This window comes from Prionailurus bengalensis, chromosome C1 (genome assembly GCF_016509475.1).
Source record: "Prionailurus bengalensis isolate Pbe53 chromosome C1, Fcat_Pben_1.1_paternal_pri, whole genome shotgun sequence".
NCBI classification, from domain to species: Eukaryota; Metazoa; Chordata; class Mammalia; order Carnivora; family Felidae; genus Prionailurus; species Prionailurus bengalensis.
Genome location: NC_057345.1, coordinates 148,543,687 through 148,561,877, shown reverse-complemented (window position 1 = coordinate 148,561,877; position 18,191 = coordinate 148,543,687). Strand labels below are relative to the sequence as shown.

Sequence of the window (18,191 nt, the reverse complement as noted above, 5' to 3'; positions counted from 1 at the left end):
TGAGCCATCAGCCCAGAGCCTGATGCGGGGCTCGAACTCACGGACCGCGAGATCGTGACCTGGCTGAAGTCGGACGCTTAACCGACTGCGCCACCCAGGCGCCCCATAATAGGCATGTTCTAATCGGCATGTGTCATTACGTTTGTTCCTAAATTTTTTGTGTATGAAAAGGACGTCCACTCTATGCAAAGCTCAGATGCCCACTAAAGCAGCAGCTCTGCATTTAACTAGCAATATGATATAGTTACAGTTGAGAGATTTGTCTGAAATGAATCTTGATATTACATGAAGAAAAAAGATCAATGGATTTGGGGGTATGAAGGAGGCGGAGGCCACAGATATTGATGCCTCAATTGTAGCAAGAGTCAGATCTCGGGGAAGATGTTTTGAAATTAAGAAAAGAAGTGGATTCACTTTGGAACCATGGGTGAACAAATAAGAAGGAGCAGGTAAGGGGCGCCTGGGTGGCTCAGTCAGTTGAGTCTCCGACTTCGGCTCAGGTCATGATCTCACAGCTCGGGAGTTCAAGCCCCACGTCGGGCTCTGTGCTGACAGCTCCGAGCCTGAAGCCTGCTTCGGATTCTGTGTCTCCTTCTCTCTCTGCCCCTAACCCACTCGCATTCTGTCTCTGTCTCTCTCAAAAGTAAACAAACATTAAAAAAAAATTTAATTAAAAAAAAAAAACACGGAGCAGGTAAAAGAGAAGGAGGAAAGGCAGAGAAGTAGGATGTACATTTCAAAGAGGTGGTCATTAGGACCAGCCGTTGTGGACAGGTTAAGTCAGAGGAGCTCTAAAAGACTCTAGGTTTACAATTTGGAGTTCCTGGTGACATTGGGGAGAATGGTTTCCAGATAATGGAGGAGGCAGAGGCCGGACTGAATGGGTTTGGAATTAAATGAGAAGTGAAGAACTGATAACAGAAAGTATAGCTTTTTCATCTAACAAATTTCACCTAGAAGGAGAAAAAAAAAAAAAGGAGGATGGTAGTTGAAAAGAGAGAGTTGAGAGACACACTTTCCCCATTTGAAGAAGTTTGCATGTGGAGAAAAAAAGAATCATGAAGTGGGAGAGAGAAATATTGAAGAAATAGGAAAGGAAGAAATTCATTTCTGGAGCAAGCTCCTAGAAACAAATAGGCTTATGGGATAAAAGCCCAGATTTAATTTTTTTTAACGTTTGTTTATTTTTGGGACAGAGAGAGACAGAGCATGAACGGAGGGAGGGCCAGAGAGAGAGGGAGACACAGAATCTGAAACAGGCTCCAGGCTCTGAGCTGTCAGCACAGAGCCTGACGCGGGGCTCGAACTCACAGACTGTGAGATCATGACCTAAGCTGAAGTCAGATGCTTAACTGACTGAGCCACCCAGGCGCCCAAAAGCCCAGATTTAAGAAGCAAAGAATGGGTAAAATGGAGTCTTGACAAGATTGGAAGTGGGCAGGACATATTGGGGAAACAAATGCTTATGGCCTCTGCAGTAAAGTGAGAGGTGAAGTTCTCTGCTAAGAGGGAGAAAGTTAAGCAGCTGGTGTAAATAACATTAATCTGGAGGAGTGTTGCATGTCCAGGTAAGGTTCGACTTCATAAATGCATAATAAATACAGCAAAGAAGCAGGGCTGGAAATTGGCAGGGCAGATGTGGAAATAAAAGAAGACAATTAAAGGATACTAGTGATTATACTCTTAAAAGCAGACCCAGGGATCCACAGCTGGAGAGAGAATAAAGTCTGTGTCTCCTAGCCTGGGAGGAAAGGAAGAAGTAGGACAGTAAACTTCACAAGGGAAGATCTAGCCCAGTGTCTGGCACACAGAACACAGTTTAAATATATCGTTGAAAATGGAGAGTCTGATGAGCTAAAGTAGCAGGTTGAGTAAGGCTAAATGATAAGAACATAAGGAACATAGGCGGTTAGCAGGCAATCCACTCCTAAAGTCGTACAGTCTTTATCAGTATATGTGTTGGCCCTAGACATTGGAGTCAGAACGGAATCCCTCTGTTTAAGATTTTGGCAGGAAACCGTTCTAGGTGATGCCAAGCTCCAAGTCTGGTCTAAGGAATGAGCTGTTGAAGCAGCGGGGGAGAGAATGCTGTTGAAGCACAAGGCACACTGTAAGGGTGGAGTTTTGAATAACCGTCGGTGAATGTTGGGCAGTGACCTGGGCAGCTAGTAGTTGATTGCAAGAACCCAATGACAAAGAGGATGGTATAACCCCAAAGTCAATAGAAAAAGCTTTTCTGGAATTGTTGCCCGAGACCAGGAAAATGCCAGCCTTCTCCGTCAACAATTTTAAAGGGAAGCAATGGTGGTGGGGGCGGGGGGGGGGGGCACCCGTGTGGCTCACTTGGTTAAGCATCTGACTCTTGGTTTCAGCTCAGGTCATGATCTCACGGTTTGTGGGTTCCAGCCCCGCATCAGGCTCTGTGCTGGCAGCTTGCTTGGAATCTTCTCTCTCCCTCTCTCTGTCCCTCCCCCACTCCCTCTCTCTCTCTCTTTCTGTCTCTCTGAAAATAAATAAACTTTAACAAAAAGGAGGAGCGATGGGAGTAGTGCCACCTGGGAAGCACTGGTTTTCAATTAAGAAAAACTATTAAAAGGAGCAACCAAGAGTGAAGTGAAATGGGGTTGTGTGCTCCAACGAAGGGAATATTTCATCACTAACTTCGTTTAGACTTGCTAGTGCGTGATCATAAAAAAGACAGACTTTTATTGTTTTTTAATTCCTTATAGACAGTGCACTCTGGAAATGCTATTGGAAGGGACGATTCTAGGCAAATTTTAAGGGCATGAAAGAATTACTGAAACCTATATGGAAAGTGTTAGGAATAGTTCAAAAAGAGGAGGGTAGATAAACTGTGGTAGAAATGTCTTTCTGCACTAATTTGGGGGAAAGAGCTAATATATTTGTCACATTCTTTCTGTAACTTACTCCCCACATCTTCCCCTGTATTCAAGTCCAGATTCCCAGGCTTAAGTCCTTGTTTCACAGTTGTTTTTAGGTCTGTACCTAGAACTCAAGTGAACTCAGACAGCTAGGTTGAAATTGATCACAACAAACAGGAAAATGTACTTCACTCGTATTTGTGGGTTTTCACTTTCAGTATGAAAAATATCCACCCCCTTGGAACCACAAGATTTAGTCCCAAAGGAAGCGGCTCGTACCTCCTTTTTAAGGCACGAATACCTTGAAGTTATTTCTTCCTTCTTTGCTTTTACTGAGTATACCCTTTATCTCCAGTAGTCTGAGGTTTTCAACTGTCTTCAGGGTACACCAGCGTTTTGTCCACTGGAGAGAAAGAAATTGGTTCTGTAGCAGCCATTCTTGTAACTGCTCATCACAGACACTGACCCAAGACTTGAGAGGGCCACTGTGGTTGGGGGAACCCGTCATTTGTGTGTGTTGGGGGTCATGGAGGCTGGGGCGAGGGTGAAAGATTCTGCTACTTGTCAGTAGCACCACGGCAGGAATTGATCTAGTTTGGATCAATCCTGAGGCATGTAACTGTGCTATTTGGCACATGAAAACAGAAACCAGTCCTGGGTAGTAAAATGTACCTGGTTTTGTCTTGATAACAATAGGCAGAATCCCTCTAATCTGAACATTTATCTATACTATAATTCTTTTTTTTTAATTTTTTAAATGTTTATTTATTTCTGAGACAGAGAGACAGAGCATGAGTGGGAGAGGGGCAGAGAGAGAGGGAGACACAGAATCCGAAGCAGGTTCCAGGCTCCGAGCTGTCAGCACAGAGCCCGACACGGGGTTCGAACTCATGAACCATGAGATCATGACCTGAGCCAAAGTCAGTCACTCAACTGACTGAGCCACCCAGGCACCCCTATCTAGACTCTAATTCTTAAAGTGTGGTCCCTGGCTTAGCATCGCCTGGAAACATAAACGTAAATTTTTAGACTCTACTTCATTACTACTGAATGAGAAACTCTAGAGGTGGTGAAGTGATCTGAGCTTTAACAAGCCCTCCAAGTGATTCTGATGTTAGCTCAAGTTAGGTAACCAATGGGCTAGGTGGTTTTGGCTTTCAGGCCTGGCTGCACATTAGAATCAATTGGAGACAGTTTTAGCAAAATACCAACGCTTGAGCCCCAACACCACAACACCAGACTCTGATGTGATTAGTTTGGTGCGGGACATTGGCATCAGAAGTTTTTACATGTTCCAGTGATCCTAATGACTTTTATAGTTGAGAACCATCACTATAGCAATACAAGAAAGGGCTAATTTAGGACTTTGTGATAAGATTGTTCTTGATAATTATTTTTTAATTTATGTATTTTATTAGAATGTTAATTTAAGCATGCTTATAAATAACCACAAATAATATAAGACTTAAGAGAGTGGGGATCTTTTTTGTTTAGTTTAAATTTTTCCCTATTGTATCCTAAGCATTGGGGACAGTGCTTCACACATAGTAGGTGCTCAACTAACTGTATGTTGGCCAACTGAATCAATCGATTAAAGAATAGAGTTCCAATAAGAACTTGCTCTTACACCTCACAATGGAAGCAGTAAGTGCTCTGAGCTGGAAGAATAGTCTCTGTTTGGGGCTGGCATGGGTTCCTCTCCTCTTGGTTCTGTGGATTCTCTATGAATCCTCTTTGTTCTTGCCCACGCCTATCTGTACCAGGATGTCACTGCCTTGCATCAAGATTTACATTCTATTTGCAGAAATTGGTCTCCGCTTATGCCCTTAGCCAAAATCCCCACTGAGTAGAGTCTCATTGCCTATATCATTAGAAGCATCCAGTGAGCATCCAGGTTTTTTTCCTCTGGGCTAGCTTCTCCTTCTCCCCCTTTCCCCCATCGCCATTTACCTCTTGACAGGTGCTTCCACCTGGCCTGTGTTTTGATCCACATAGTCTTCCCTATTACCCTATATCTAATAGAGCGGTTTCTCTCAATTTGGTGGGAAGAACAACTTTCTGAGTGGGTTTGAGCCAAAAAAATGGATTTCCCAACAGGCAGGAACAGGTTCACCATGCTGCTGCTGAAATACCTCCGGCATGTGCCTGTTTAAAGATTTCTCATTCAATATTGAGTAAGCCACATGACCTAAACACTAAGTAGCAAGTTTGCACACAAACTGCCTTTAATTCAGTAGGGTAAATTACTTCTCTGAAATGTTTTTTGGGGGCGTTCAATACTGGTTACAGTGCCCTAATTAAGATATATCTTTATGTTTTATTTATTGCATAAGCTTTTTGTTAAAAAAAAAATGGTAGCTCCTGCCACTATCCGTTGTTCCTCAGGAGTCTTCCTAATCCCCCTTGGGTGCTGTAGGTTTGTTTAGACTGAAGTTACCTGTGGCTCCAAACAGGAGGCAGGTCAAGGTTTAGTACTTAATATTTTGCCCAGTTCTCACTGAAGTTTCACTGAAGCAAAGGGATGCTGCTACTAAAGTTCAAGGTGTTCCCAAGCCACTTGCATTCGTATACTCACCTCTTCGAGTGCTGTACACACACATAAAGAATCTCCTAAATGATACATAAACTCTCCATTCTACATGAAAGCTTCCTGTCCCTTCAACTACACTCAGGCCTGGAGGCTTAAACAAAATCCTTTCCAGATTATTGTTAATGCTGTGCCTGATTCTGCAGCAGCTGTTGCCTTTGAACAATACGATGCCTCTCCTCCCCCATGAGAAGTTGAAAATGCCCCTTCTGCAATACTTTGAACCTTTGTAGAAGCAGGGAGCATAAAATGGACTGAGAGATGGACCTAGGACTCTTGTTTGGGAATTCTGTGCACAACTTAGACTTTTGAGCTTCGCCATTTCCTGACATTGACTTTCATAGCAACAGTTTAATTTGGAGAAAATCTGCTACCTCAAATAGCTAAAGGTATTTATGTGGAACATTTTCCAAATGATTGACTTTACTGTGTTGCTATTTTCTTTCCCCATGAATATGTGAGTATTTGGCTTTCTCCCAAGAGTTTTTCTGCATCACTTCTCTTTAGGCAAAGAAAAGTTTCTGTCCAGACTGGGAGAGGAGAGAGGCACCAAGAGTTTCCCCTTTCCAAGGGGATTATTATCTGAGTTTATACCACAGCATCTGTATAAATGAAGGATTTGAGTATGTCACCTATTTGCTTAAATTTTTCGTGGCAAGGGGCTCCTGGGTGGCTCAGTCGATTAAGCTCTAATTTTCAGCTCAGGTCACGATCTCATGGTTCATGGGATCGGAACCCAAGTGGACCTGTATGCTGACAGCATGAAGCTTGCTGGGGATCCTCTCTCTCCTTCTCTCTCTGCCTCTCCCCTACTCGTGCTGGGGCTCGCTCTCTCTCTCTCTCTCGCAAAATAAATATTTAAAAAATATTTTCAGTGGCAAATCCTCAAGGTGGCCAGAGTAACGTTGGTCATCACTTGGGAGCCAACACAAGTGTGATCAGCTGCGCGCTCCCTCCAGTGCCCTCAGTCTTGCTGAAGGGGTTGTCTGCTCCCTCACTCACCTCCTCAGCCCCACTAATCCTCCAGCCACGTCTCTACTGACTGCTCCTGCCAAGATCACAGATGACTCCCTCTTATTTAATCTAGTGATCATTTGCGGGTTATATCAGATCTTTCTGTATCATTTGACATTGTTAATGCTGTTTTCCTTAGCTGCTTTGGCATCACTTCTCCTCATCCTCCTAGTTTTGTCTTCTGTCCCTTTCCTAAATGTTTCCTTGGCAGTCACTCCTAGACCTACTTTTCTTATTACTCTACACTCTCTTCCTGATTGATTCCATCTGCTCCATGGCCTCGATTCCACGCCGTTGATAAAGATCTCCCATTTACATCTTCAGCCCAGATATGTGAAGGCTGGTCCCTGTCCAAAGGAACCTGATTCCTTCTCTTCCCTGTTTCTCCAAGTTCCCAGTTTTAGCGAGGGACGCCATTGCTCACTGTGCAAGAAGGAAACCTTAACTCCTTCCTCTCTCTATCTCTTCTGCTCTGCCATAACATTAACAACTCAAATTAATTCTATCTTCTACATAAACTTTAAATCCAAGTCTTCTCTTTTAGCATCTCCTCCAGGTCTATCTCCTACCAGTTCCCTAGGTTAGGAAACCATTAACTTGCCTGTGGATACCCTCTCTGGTCTTGACTCCTTATTATCACGTACATATTACAGGAGAGGTTTTTCAGATCACCACATTTCCCTGATCAAAACCCTCATGCATGCGAAGCCCCAGTCTGGCCTCTCATGCCTCTCCAGCCTCACCTTGCATTGTCCACTTTTGTTCTTTCCGAGTATTTTTCAGTTCAAAAAATACTGTGCTTTCTCACCTTCATATGCTCTTTTTCTCTGCCTGGAACGTTCTTCCTATTCTTTCCCCCTCTGCTCCTTTTTCGGGTGTGAGATTCAGAGCACTTCCTCTTGGGTGCTCCCCTAAATGCCCCAAGTCTGCAAAAGTGCCCCTCCCAAGGCCTACATCCCACTGTGTCCTCAGAGCAAGGGCCACCCCTTAACAAAATTGCCTGGGTCTTTGTATCCCTGCTAGACTATTAGCTCTGTGAGGACAGAAACGTGTCTCCTGTGTTGAGATTGTATCTCTAGTGCCTGGAACAGTGGTTGATACAGTGTAGGTGCTCAATAAACATAGGTTGAACGAGTGAGTGAGACTCAGGGTAAACCATGAGCCGGGCTTCTTTAGGCACAAGTTCAAATGCCTTAGTCTGATTTGCAACTTCTTCCTCACAAGTCAAGCTCCCCTAACTGGTACAACTCTTACTTTTTCACAGCAGGCAAAACTTTGTTGCAGACAAAGCAACCTATATATCCCAAAGGAAGAGAAAGTTTTCAAAGGTTCTGAGAATTAGCATATGGTAATGATCAAATCCCAGGGTATCTTTTAATTGAACCTTCACAGTCGTTCACTTAGCTTGTACTCAGTACATAAATTGAGTAGAACCTTATTAGGAAGGTTGTGTCATGCCCTAGTGAAAATGGAGAGAATGAGAAATAGCTTTCCATGACATGGAGGCATTGGAGAAAGGGAGCACCCTGGTCTGTAGCTTGTTTAACGTGTGTCAGGCTACTGACTCCTGTATGGGAGATGAGGAGGAGGACAGCCACAGCCATCAAGGTTTAGGACTTTCCTCCTAAATCCCATTGTGGGTTTTTACTCTGCAAGGATCTACTGCACATTCCACTCTTTTCCTCTCCTACGCTGCTGCTTTAATGTCAGCCTCAGGAGCAACCTGGTTTTGGAGATTTTTCCTCCCCAGGAGCAAATCTTCCTGAAGGAACCACATGACTACCAGGCTCACCCTGCCAATACTTCCCTGGGCTTCTTTCATTCACTCACTCTGTTCAGATGACACAGGTTCAAATGCCTTACTCAGTCTGTCCTAGCCACCCTGGACTCTTCCTTTCTTGGGACTGTAACCAGCGAGGCAGGCAAGATGCCCAGGGAGCAAAACTTAAAAGTTGCTCACTCTCAGATGCAAACCCTGTCTATGCATGTGCCTGAGTGGGGATGCCTTTCTGGACTCACCCTTGGCCTGGCACTCTCTTCCAGGAAGGCCAGCCTCCTTTCCACCATCACGTCTCTCCAAATGCTAATAATCCCTGGGACCCAGCTCAAATGCTGCCTCCTCCATGAAGCTCCCAAGTCTTTTCCACAAGGTCCCCCAGCAGACCTTGTTTATACCTCTCTGAAGGCACTCTATACCTTGATTAGTTCTTAGGCTTGTCTTTTTGTATCCATATTAAACTACAAACTTGGAAGGGCTGTCTTCTCCATGTGCTTCCAATACCTCACACAGGGTACAGCACACAGCAGGGTATTCATGTCAGTGAGGTGAGTAGAGCAATCAAGGGAAGGAGAGAAGAGCATAGGGGCTTAAGTGCACAGTAGGGGGAGGGCCAGGGTCAGCGTGGGATCTGGGGCCAGTCTGCGTGGGTTTGATCTCTGGCTCTGCCACTTGCTGGGTGTGAGAACATGAGCAAATCACATCACCAGTCTATACCTCCATTTCTTTATCTTTAAAATGGGATCAATATTGGTACCCCAACATCAGGTTGTTGTGAAATCTAAATGAGCTAAAAGACATGAAGGTTTTAGCAACAGCCTCAATGCATAGTAAACATTTCAGTTAACATCAAGATCCAGAATTAAAAGGGTCTAATGAAAGTACATCCGTGGAAAATGCAGGTATGCACACTAAGGGCAAAGCACATCTGTGACTGATGTCTTAAAGAAAGTTAAATCTAAGCCATCAATAATGGAAGACAGAGGCAATGGCCTCATACTCCCTTGAGAACCCAAATGTCTACTTTTTTAGAAAAGACAAATCTCCTCTCTATAATTCAAAAGAAGAATAGCTTGGGCAAGAAGATGGGAAGGCAGGCTGCTTAAAAAAAGGCAGCAGAGGAGGGCTGAATGAGTTTGGAGGTATTAAAATGGGTATTGAAATGTGCTCTGTTTTAATATCTGCTGATTTTAAGGAGAATGAAAACATAATGCTAAGGGAAAGTCATGTTTTTGCTGCCATCTACAGTCAAAGTGTAATTTTTAAACCACACACACACACCCAAAATGGGGGTTCTAGACAAAACAAGTGAAAATATAGACAAAATTTTAAGTTCTAGTATTGAGACAATTTGGGCATATTATTATAGCATTTTATTTACTCTTCTTTCTAAAAGTATGTATATTTAGTCAGTAAGGTAGCCTTTTTAACATCTCAAATTGTGTTGAAACTCCTTGAAGAAACTGCTAGAAGAATCACTCAGGAGTGAGGCTGTCCTCTGGTGGGTTGATTAGCTATAGCTGTGGCAGCTGACAGACAGTTTGAGGGTCAATACAATGATATCAAAGGAAGAAAGAGATGGATTGGATTTTTACCCTACTTTTTTCTGCCCTGTGATCTGCAGTTCTCTCGTTACTTTAGATTTTTTTTTTTTCATTTACATTTCTTTATTTTTGAGAGACAGAGCACAAGTGGGGGAGGTGCAGAGAGAGAAGGAGACACAGAATCCAGAGCAGGATCCAGGCTCCGAGCTGTCAGCACAGAGCCCGACGCAGGGCTCAAACTCACAAACCGCAAGATCATGACCTGAGCCGAAGTCAGACATTTAACTGACTGAGCCACCCAGGCACCCCAGCAGTTCTCTGGTTATTAGAATTATTATAGATTGAATTTTACACCAATGCATTTTATTGTTTGGTTATGAGAAATCAACCAAAAGCAAGTAAAGCCAAAATATGACCGTGATGTCACCTCTGAGATGCCTTCTGCCCCTATCTATGTTCCTACCCATATAATTTACACAGTTACTATGATGCTTTCCCAACTTCCTTGTGCATTATTTTTAAAGGGTTAAATATAGACAAGAATTACTGGAAAAGCGTTTGCTGGAGAAAAAAGCAGTGGCCCTCCAAGAAGCTCATGAAGAAGGCGCGAGAGAGAGGCGACTAGAAGCCCTTAGGAAACAGGTGTTTTTAATTTGGAAATTTTCATGGGTGGTTTCTAAGTGTTCTTAATAACATTATTAGTAGGGCTTAGTTACAACATCTGTGATATAAAATGTAACTTTTCCAAATTGGGACACTGATCTTCATTGCTGGGAGCAATTAGATTTATGTTGAACAATTTCCAGTTTCTTAGTATATTAAAAGAACTTTATCAGCACTTTTCAAAAGGCTCTCCCAAGATTTAAATGCATCCGTATTACCTCTCATTTATTAGCTGAATAGTACCCATTTACAGGAGTGAAACTTTACATCTAGCAGGATTTTCTGCTCCTCAAAAAACCTGGTGGAGTTTGAGCAAGATAATCATCTTAGGGGTAGAAACTTCTGTTTGGAAATCCCCTGTGGTCAGCAAACATGTGGAAAACCATTTTTTAAAAATATATACTATTTTTGTGAGAGAATTAAAGCCTCCCATTGCATTGCCTAGTAAAAGTAGGCAAAAGTTTTTCAGTTTGAGAAGTGTGATAAAATAGTTTTACTTGGTAATTTTTCAGAGGTTTTGATCTGGAAGTGATTAGTTCAACTCCTAAGCTCCAAAGCCCACTGACACCCCTACACAACTGATGGGAAATGACTGTCTGATTTCCCTTCCATGTCAGTGGAGGCAACATGGAATCTTGGATAAGAACTTGGCCTCTGGTATCCTTCAAACCTGGGTGCAACCTGGTTCATGACTTACTGGCAGAGGAAACTTAGATCATTTACTTCTCTAAGCTTCATTTCCTCCTCTGAAAAATGGGAATAATGATAGTACCTGCTTCAGAGGTTTGTAGTAATGTGTGTTCACACTTTTAAAATATTAAATATAAAACCCTCTTCTAAATGCTCTTAAGTTTTAGCTCAATCTCTACAACAACCTTATGATGTATGTATTTATTTTCGTAGCAATATTTCTATTTTATAGAAGAGGAAACAGAAGAGCCACAGGTTCCCCGAAGTCACACAGCAAGCAACTGTCAGACTGGATTCAAACCGAGGAAGTCTAGTTAAACTAGTTAAATGGCATAGTTTACAGGAAGTGTAAATGCATACCGCTATTATGTCATCATCTTTGATAAAAATAGATTACAGAAATAAATTCAAAGAGGAATGTAAGGTCCTGGTCATGCTAGATTCAACAAAATTTAATCATTAGCAAATAATTATACACCATGGCCTTCTGGGGACAAAACTTAATGTCAGTGTTACTATGTACGTTCTTGTTCAAATATATATTTGATAACTACAGAGTCCATATGATTAGAATTCTCTCCATCTGTGAACTCTTTGAAAGAGGAAATATTTATGCCCGTTAGCTGTAGCCGGTGTTTAGAACTATAGTTTAAGACATTTTGGCTAGGAAACCTATAATAATTAAAGCATACTCAACCCCCAGTTTTGTCATTACAGTTTCTAAATGGCATTAAAAATGTCATTCTCTTAATGCTAATTCTTGACTTTAGGAATTAACAGGCAGGTGTTACTAATGGTGCATATAATTTACAAAATTAGTGGCTTCTTTCATTAGGATACAGTTTTGAATGATTTCAATTATCATAAAGGACAAGGGCATTTAGGTTAAAATGACTCTATGGTTTTTCAGTAGAAGGGGAAACAATGGTTTACAATAGTCCCTGGAAATCTCATTGCTGAACACAATGGAGATTCACCCATCTTGCCCAATAATGCCAACATAACTCAACTTAATGCATGAATAATATACTCTAGAATGATCTTGATCATATTAAACTTTCTAGAAAGCTTTGTGGAGTTGTCACCATGACCATATATTGCTAGTAGTTAAAAATTAATGTTTATTATCTTTGGTTACTTTTTAAGGTAGTTCAATATATAGATTTTCTTTATAAGATTTCCTATGACTTAGTACCAGAAAAATACATTTTTATCTAAATTTAATCATAACTGTGATAACTCAATCAGTAGCAAACCATATATATTATGGCCTTTTAATATGTTTTGTTTTTAAACCATTAACTCCTTTGGGGATCTCTACGATTGGCCTGGCTTAATATTTTGTCTGTCCTTCCTTCTTGGGTTTTATCTTTAATAAAATTTCCTACCTTTAATGGACATTGAACATTAGTAGTGCTCCCCAGAAGTAGTTAGCTTGTATCGTAATCCAAATAGCCATGCTTTTTCTTCTTTTAGGTTGCTATTGTTGCTCAATTTGATCCTGTTAGAATGATGTCAGACACAATGGCATCAAAAGCAAGAATGGGTATTGGAACTGAAGAAGAATTTATTCTTCAAAAGCCACTCTTTACATTGAATACATACAATGAATACCAGGTAATTGTGGGAATTAGCGTGATTGATGCAAAAGCCATGATGATAAAAAGATTTATAGAAGTGTGTGTTTTGGGTTAAAAATTATTTTCAATATTTACATTTGAATACCATGTGGATTCACTTAATTTTTACTGCTAAATGATAGCACGCAATTACTGCATGATTCTTAGCCCTGTAAAATAGTTGATAGGTGACCATAGAACAGTTTGAACATATTATAAATCTGTCATTGAAAATTATTTTTAAAATTGACATTTCTACATTAAAATATCTTTAAAATTTACAAAATTTTACTTTAAAGTTGTGTTTAATGTTCTATTTTAAGTGTTTCTCTATAATTCAGAATTTGTTTAATGTTAAATTCATGATATAAATCCTACTAAGGCAACAACTGATGACACGGATACAAGACAAAGCAGAGGGAAGCTTTCAGAAATTAAAATTAACTGAAGATAATACATCAGAGCTAATGATAAAAGAAAACATTTTCTGTGGAAAAGTATTAAGGTGTTATTTAACCATTCCTAGGAACTTCTGACTCCTTTTAGTCTGTTCCTGTAACTGAGAAAGGATTTTAAAAAGTACTTTCAGGGGTGCCTGGGTGGCTCAGTTGGTTAGGCGACCGACTTCGGCTCAGGTCATGATCTCACAGTTCGTGAGTTTGAGCCCCGCGTTGGGCTCTGTGCTGACAGCTCAGAGCCTGGAGCCCTACTTCAGATTCTGTGTCTCCCCTCTCTCTACCCCTCCTCTGCTCACACTGTGTCTCTCAATAATAAATAAACGTTAAAAAAAAAAAGTCTTTTCAGATGGATGGAAGGCAGGGAGGGAGGACAGATGAATGAATGGATATCACTGATATTAAGGGAGAAAGTAGTTCTCCCTAGTTTGTTAATTTTGCAAGTCTAAGGACAGAAGCTGGACACTTAGTTAATTATTTACAGAGTAGGAAACTTCATCCATTCACCCATTAACAGATCAAGTGTGCCTCTCCTATGTGCTGTATACTTCGCTAAGAAATAAAAAAGATGAACAGTTCATTTATCAATTGGACAATATTTATGGAACGTATTCTATATCTGGCACAGTGGAGTTGCCAGGGCTACATCCTGAACAAGACTGACTTACTCTGTTGAAGGAACTGAGCAGGGCGGCTGGGTTAGGAGGGAAGGTAGCATGTGTGAGAATAATGCCCCTGGAGTGAGACTACCTCCATGGTGGAGGTCTAAGGCCTGTAGCGGCACGAAGGGAACCAAAAGAAATGCAGACTAGGGAAGTGGGACCAAGTGTTGAAAAGGAAACTAAGCTACATCTTAGTCGAGGATTTTTGGCAGCAGTAACAACGTTTTTTCCAGGTTGATTTAAATTAAAACCAAAAAACTCAGCTGGGAGGAGGGGTTGGGCCAAAGGAAAGGGATTAATTATAAGGATGCAAGTGTATCTCCAGAAGCCAAAGCAGGAAGGGCAGCTGGGGCTGGCAAAGAATTGAAGTCAAACTGGAAAGCTCTCGGGTACCTGGGCTGAGAAAATAAGGGTTTCACCAGGGAGAGGAGGGTGGAAAGAGGCCCTATTGGCGTGTCTTCAGTGTAAAGGTACACGGCAAGGGTGGGTGCTAGGAGATGAGATTGGAAACATAGGTTAGGGTCAGACTGAAAAGTATAGTAGCTTTTGCTTGCTAAGATGTTATCCTGTGAGCACAGGTGAGACCTAGAAGCAGGTGAATTATATACTCAGATATGCTTAGCAACGTATTCTGGACGGAAAATTGGTGGGGGTGGGAGTGGGGGTCAGAGTCTTTTAAGATGGCAAAGTCCTCATAAACATGGGAGGGCGTGGCATGAATGGCTCTGGCTGAGAGGAGGGAGTAATGAAAGTGAGGATGATTCTAAGCCGGGCAGCGAGTGGTACTGAGAAGAGCCTGCATTTTGGATTCAAATCTACATCTGCTATTTACTGGCTATGAACTTGTGTAAGCTATTAACATCTTTATGTCTTGTTTACTTCATCTGTAAAATAATAATTTGTAAGGTTCTTATGAGGATTAGGATAATAAATGTCAATTGCCTAGGATATTGCCTGGCATCTACAAGTAATTCAGTAAATTATAGTCATTACGTGTGGCTGCCATTAACCATATAAGAATACAGAAGTAAAAACAGACTTCGGGGAAGAGTATTTATTTTGTTCATGTCATGATTAGGGTGAAAATGTCTAGAACGCGTTTACAAGAATCTGATTGGTTGCTTCTGGGGAGGTGATTTGGGGAAATGCAGGTCAACTTTCCAGGGAGATCTCCATTTCACTTGATACCTATTCTAAAAATAGGATAAGGCGATCTTTTAAACCTCACAGATCCGAAGCTGAGAAGACAGGTGAATCCAGAAAAAATTAGGGAGTACACAGGAAGAGCATGAATCCTTGGAAGTGGATAAGGGTGACTACAGAGATTGTATCTAGAAGAGGAGAGTCTAATGCTCAAAATATATTGCTTCTCAGACACAAATCTCTGTATTATTTTTGACTTGTGTGCAATCATTGCTCCTCGTCCCTGTACCTCATCAGTTGCCAAATTCTCTTGATTCTTCCCTTCATAGTGTTTCCGAAAGTTCTCTCTTCCTTGCTACCAGCCAAGTTTAGGCATTTATTACTTCATGTTTGGACAATTGTAGTAGACTGCTGCTACTCCAGTGTTCTACCCAAACTGCCCTGACCCCGAATTGACCTATTTCACCTCTGAGTTTGCATGTGCCTTCCTTTTTTGGCTCTCTGTCTCTTTTCTTCCCCACTCTGCTTCATAGAAGTATAGGGTGGACTTTACAGTTAGCTCACGTGCTCCTCCTCACCTGAGGTCATCCTAGTCTAACCCGCACCAGGAGATGTACTTCTGTGATCTTCTATCCTTGGAACATCAGTCACATGTGCCACCAGCTGTAGTTATCTGTATACCTTCTTACTGCCCCTATTGGTTTAAGAGCTTCTTGAAGGAGGGATGCTTTCAACAGCTTGCTATCCCATCCTCTAGGGGGACTTGAAGTCCGTGTAAAATGCCTCATTAGCTAAAATCCATATGTGGTTACCTTATTGCAAGCAGCGTCTGTTGACATTTAATATTCATGGAAGGAGGGGAAGAGGAATAAGGTCCAATCAGCTATAAATGAAAATAGAAATTGAGCTACTCATATTTCCATTGCCACTTAGAACCACATTGGTGGAGACATTTTCTAATTCTGCTTGAAATAGAAATCAGCCTTGGAGTGTTCGATTGATTTTGTTTTTTAAGTAGAGGCCATGTGTTTAAACATAATTTACATATTTCAGAATGATGGAGAAATTAGAATGTCTGGTGAAAGACGAATGTACCAAGAGTGTGGTTTAGATTTATTTTAATCAATGATTGTCTATATTTTGTAATTCTAGCTATGAATAAATAATGAATCAATGATAGTACTGAAAGTAAGCTTTTTTTACTGCATCTTTTTAATAATATCAATATGTTGTATTTTGACTAATCTAGTATAATATTCTCTGTATCTTATCTCGGAAGCCATGGATATACTGGAAAATGATAATGTCAAGAACATTTGGACATTTTCAGTAAAAACAACAAAAAAAAAACCCCAACCCTCTCCCCCTAAAAAACGGCAACAGAATATAGTCACTGTATACACAAAGCTTATTGTCATCTAGTCATCTACCCAGAAGAAACAAATTATATAGCTTGAGCAAATATAGAACTAAATGATAAAATTTACTTTAGTTCAATGAATTGCTACTTATTTAAATTGTATTTTATTTCTACAGATAACTTTTTTTTTCTTTCTACAGATAATTTCTGACCCTAGACTCCGTTTTGAGTTAGCAGTTCGAGAAGCTGGACTTCATAAAACATTTTATGCCAGAGAGATATTACCAAAAATCAGTCCTCAAAAACCTCCAAGAAAGGACATGGAGTCTACTGTATTTAAAATCTAGAGTTCTTCTGTAAATCCTATTATATGTAAACAAGATTTTTCTTTGAATACATTTATATAGTTAACAATTACTACTTTCCAAAAATTTTTTAAATATCAGACATAGAAATCAAAGCATTCATTAACACAACTTTGTCTTTTATGACTCTTAGAATTTCATGCACTATTTCCTATATCTTTGTTATGTCTGATAGTACTGAATTCAGCAAGACCATGGAACATAATTATAATGCATATGATACATATATTATTGTTCAGTAAGCTGCATATTGGAGATTGCATTATCCCATGAAAAGAGCTTAAAATAACCATTTTCAGGAATTACAATTTATGTTGCTACTACCTGCTAAGGTTCATTTCTGCTTGTTATTTCAGAATTTGACTTTTTAATTATGGAAGCTCCATTATCATTAATACTTCTATTTCTTGATTATTATAAAAGGAGACTCAACCTTTTTCTAAATTTAGAAACCAATTTGGTGTACCATGTTTACTGCAAACCAATCATCCAAACAATTTCATTTTGCAAATTAGCCTTTAAAAATAAATTAGAAATTAGGAACAGCACTTCAAGCATGGGAATATCTGTTTGGGCTTAGAAAAAAATGTAGTTGTGTGGTTGTTTAGAAAGAATATTTTACAATTTATAATATTTCAAATGTTATCAAAAATTCCAAATTATTTAATATCTAGATGGTTTTATACATAAAGAGCATTTCAAATAAATATCAACCATCTATGTCTACTTTAAAAACTTGATTAATCAGAATCACAAGTCAGTGTTGTTGGAAGTTGCCATTATTACTGTTAAGACTACCTCCCCTCCCCTTCTTTTTCTTTCTATTGCAACTTCCTGCCATTTCCTCCCTACTTCTATCCCAGAATTGCTGTTATTGGAGTAATGCAAAAAAAAAAAAATGACAAAGACCAGTCTGACTGGTGGAATATTAGGTTTCATGATTATTCCCAACATGATGGGAATAAATAATGCAGCAAGCCCAGCTCATCAGAATAAACCTTCACAAGAGATTCTATGGACAAAATCTGTATCTACAATTCATTATAATGCCCTCTCCATTCAACCTTTTGCATCATCACAGCTCCTAATTGGAAGAGGAGAAGGAATCATGAACAAGACTCAGGGCAGTGGGCAGTAGCAACATTCTTGAGGATGTCTCCCACCATCACAATGTTCCTTTAAGGGTCCTCACTTTACTTGATGTGAAGCCCCAGGCCATAAACCATGAAAGCCCTGCTCTATCAGAGCACATCCTCTCTATGTTGCAAGACATATTGTAGTCCTGTTTCTCTAATGTCTCTCTAATGTCTCTCCTTCCTTATCTGTGTGGATGTTATTCTTGGCAAGGCTGGCAGTAGAGGCTTTCAGCTTTGGGGGGGTCATAGTTGCAGAACTATTAGTATCTAGCACTCAGGGGAGGTGATACTAAT

The 18,191-nt window shown here is 40.5% G+C and overlaps 1 protein-coding gene across 1 annotated transcript in view; it reads left to right on the top strand.

The window, feature by feature from the left end:
* The window catches only part of CCDC148 (coiled-coil domain containing 148), a 256,970-nt gene extending 239,185 nt beyond the window's left edge, over window positions 1–17,785 (top strand). Inside the window, exons 13-15 of the mRNA XM_043576791.1 lie at window positions 10,329–10,446; window positions 12,634–12,774; window positions 16,597–17,785. Coding sequence (XP_043432726.1) covers window positions 10,329–10,446; window positions 12,634–12,774; window positions 16,597–16,743 — 406 coding nt within the window. The 3' untranslated portion in view covers window positions 16,744–17,785. The remainder of the gene's footprint in view (window positions 1–10,328; window positions 10,447–12,633; window positions 12,775–16,596) is intronic.
* Window positions 17,786–18,191: the final 406 nt, after the last annotated feature.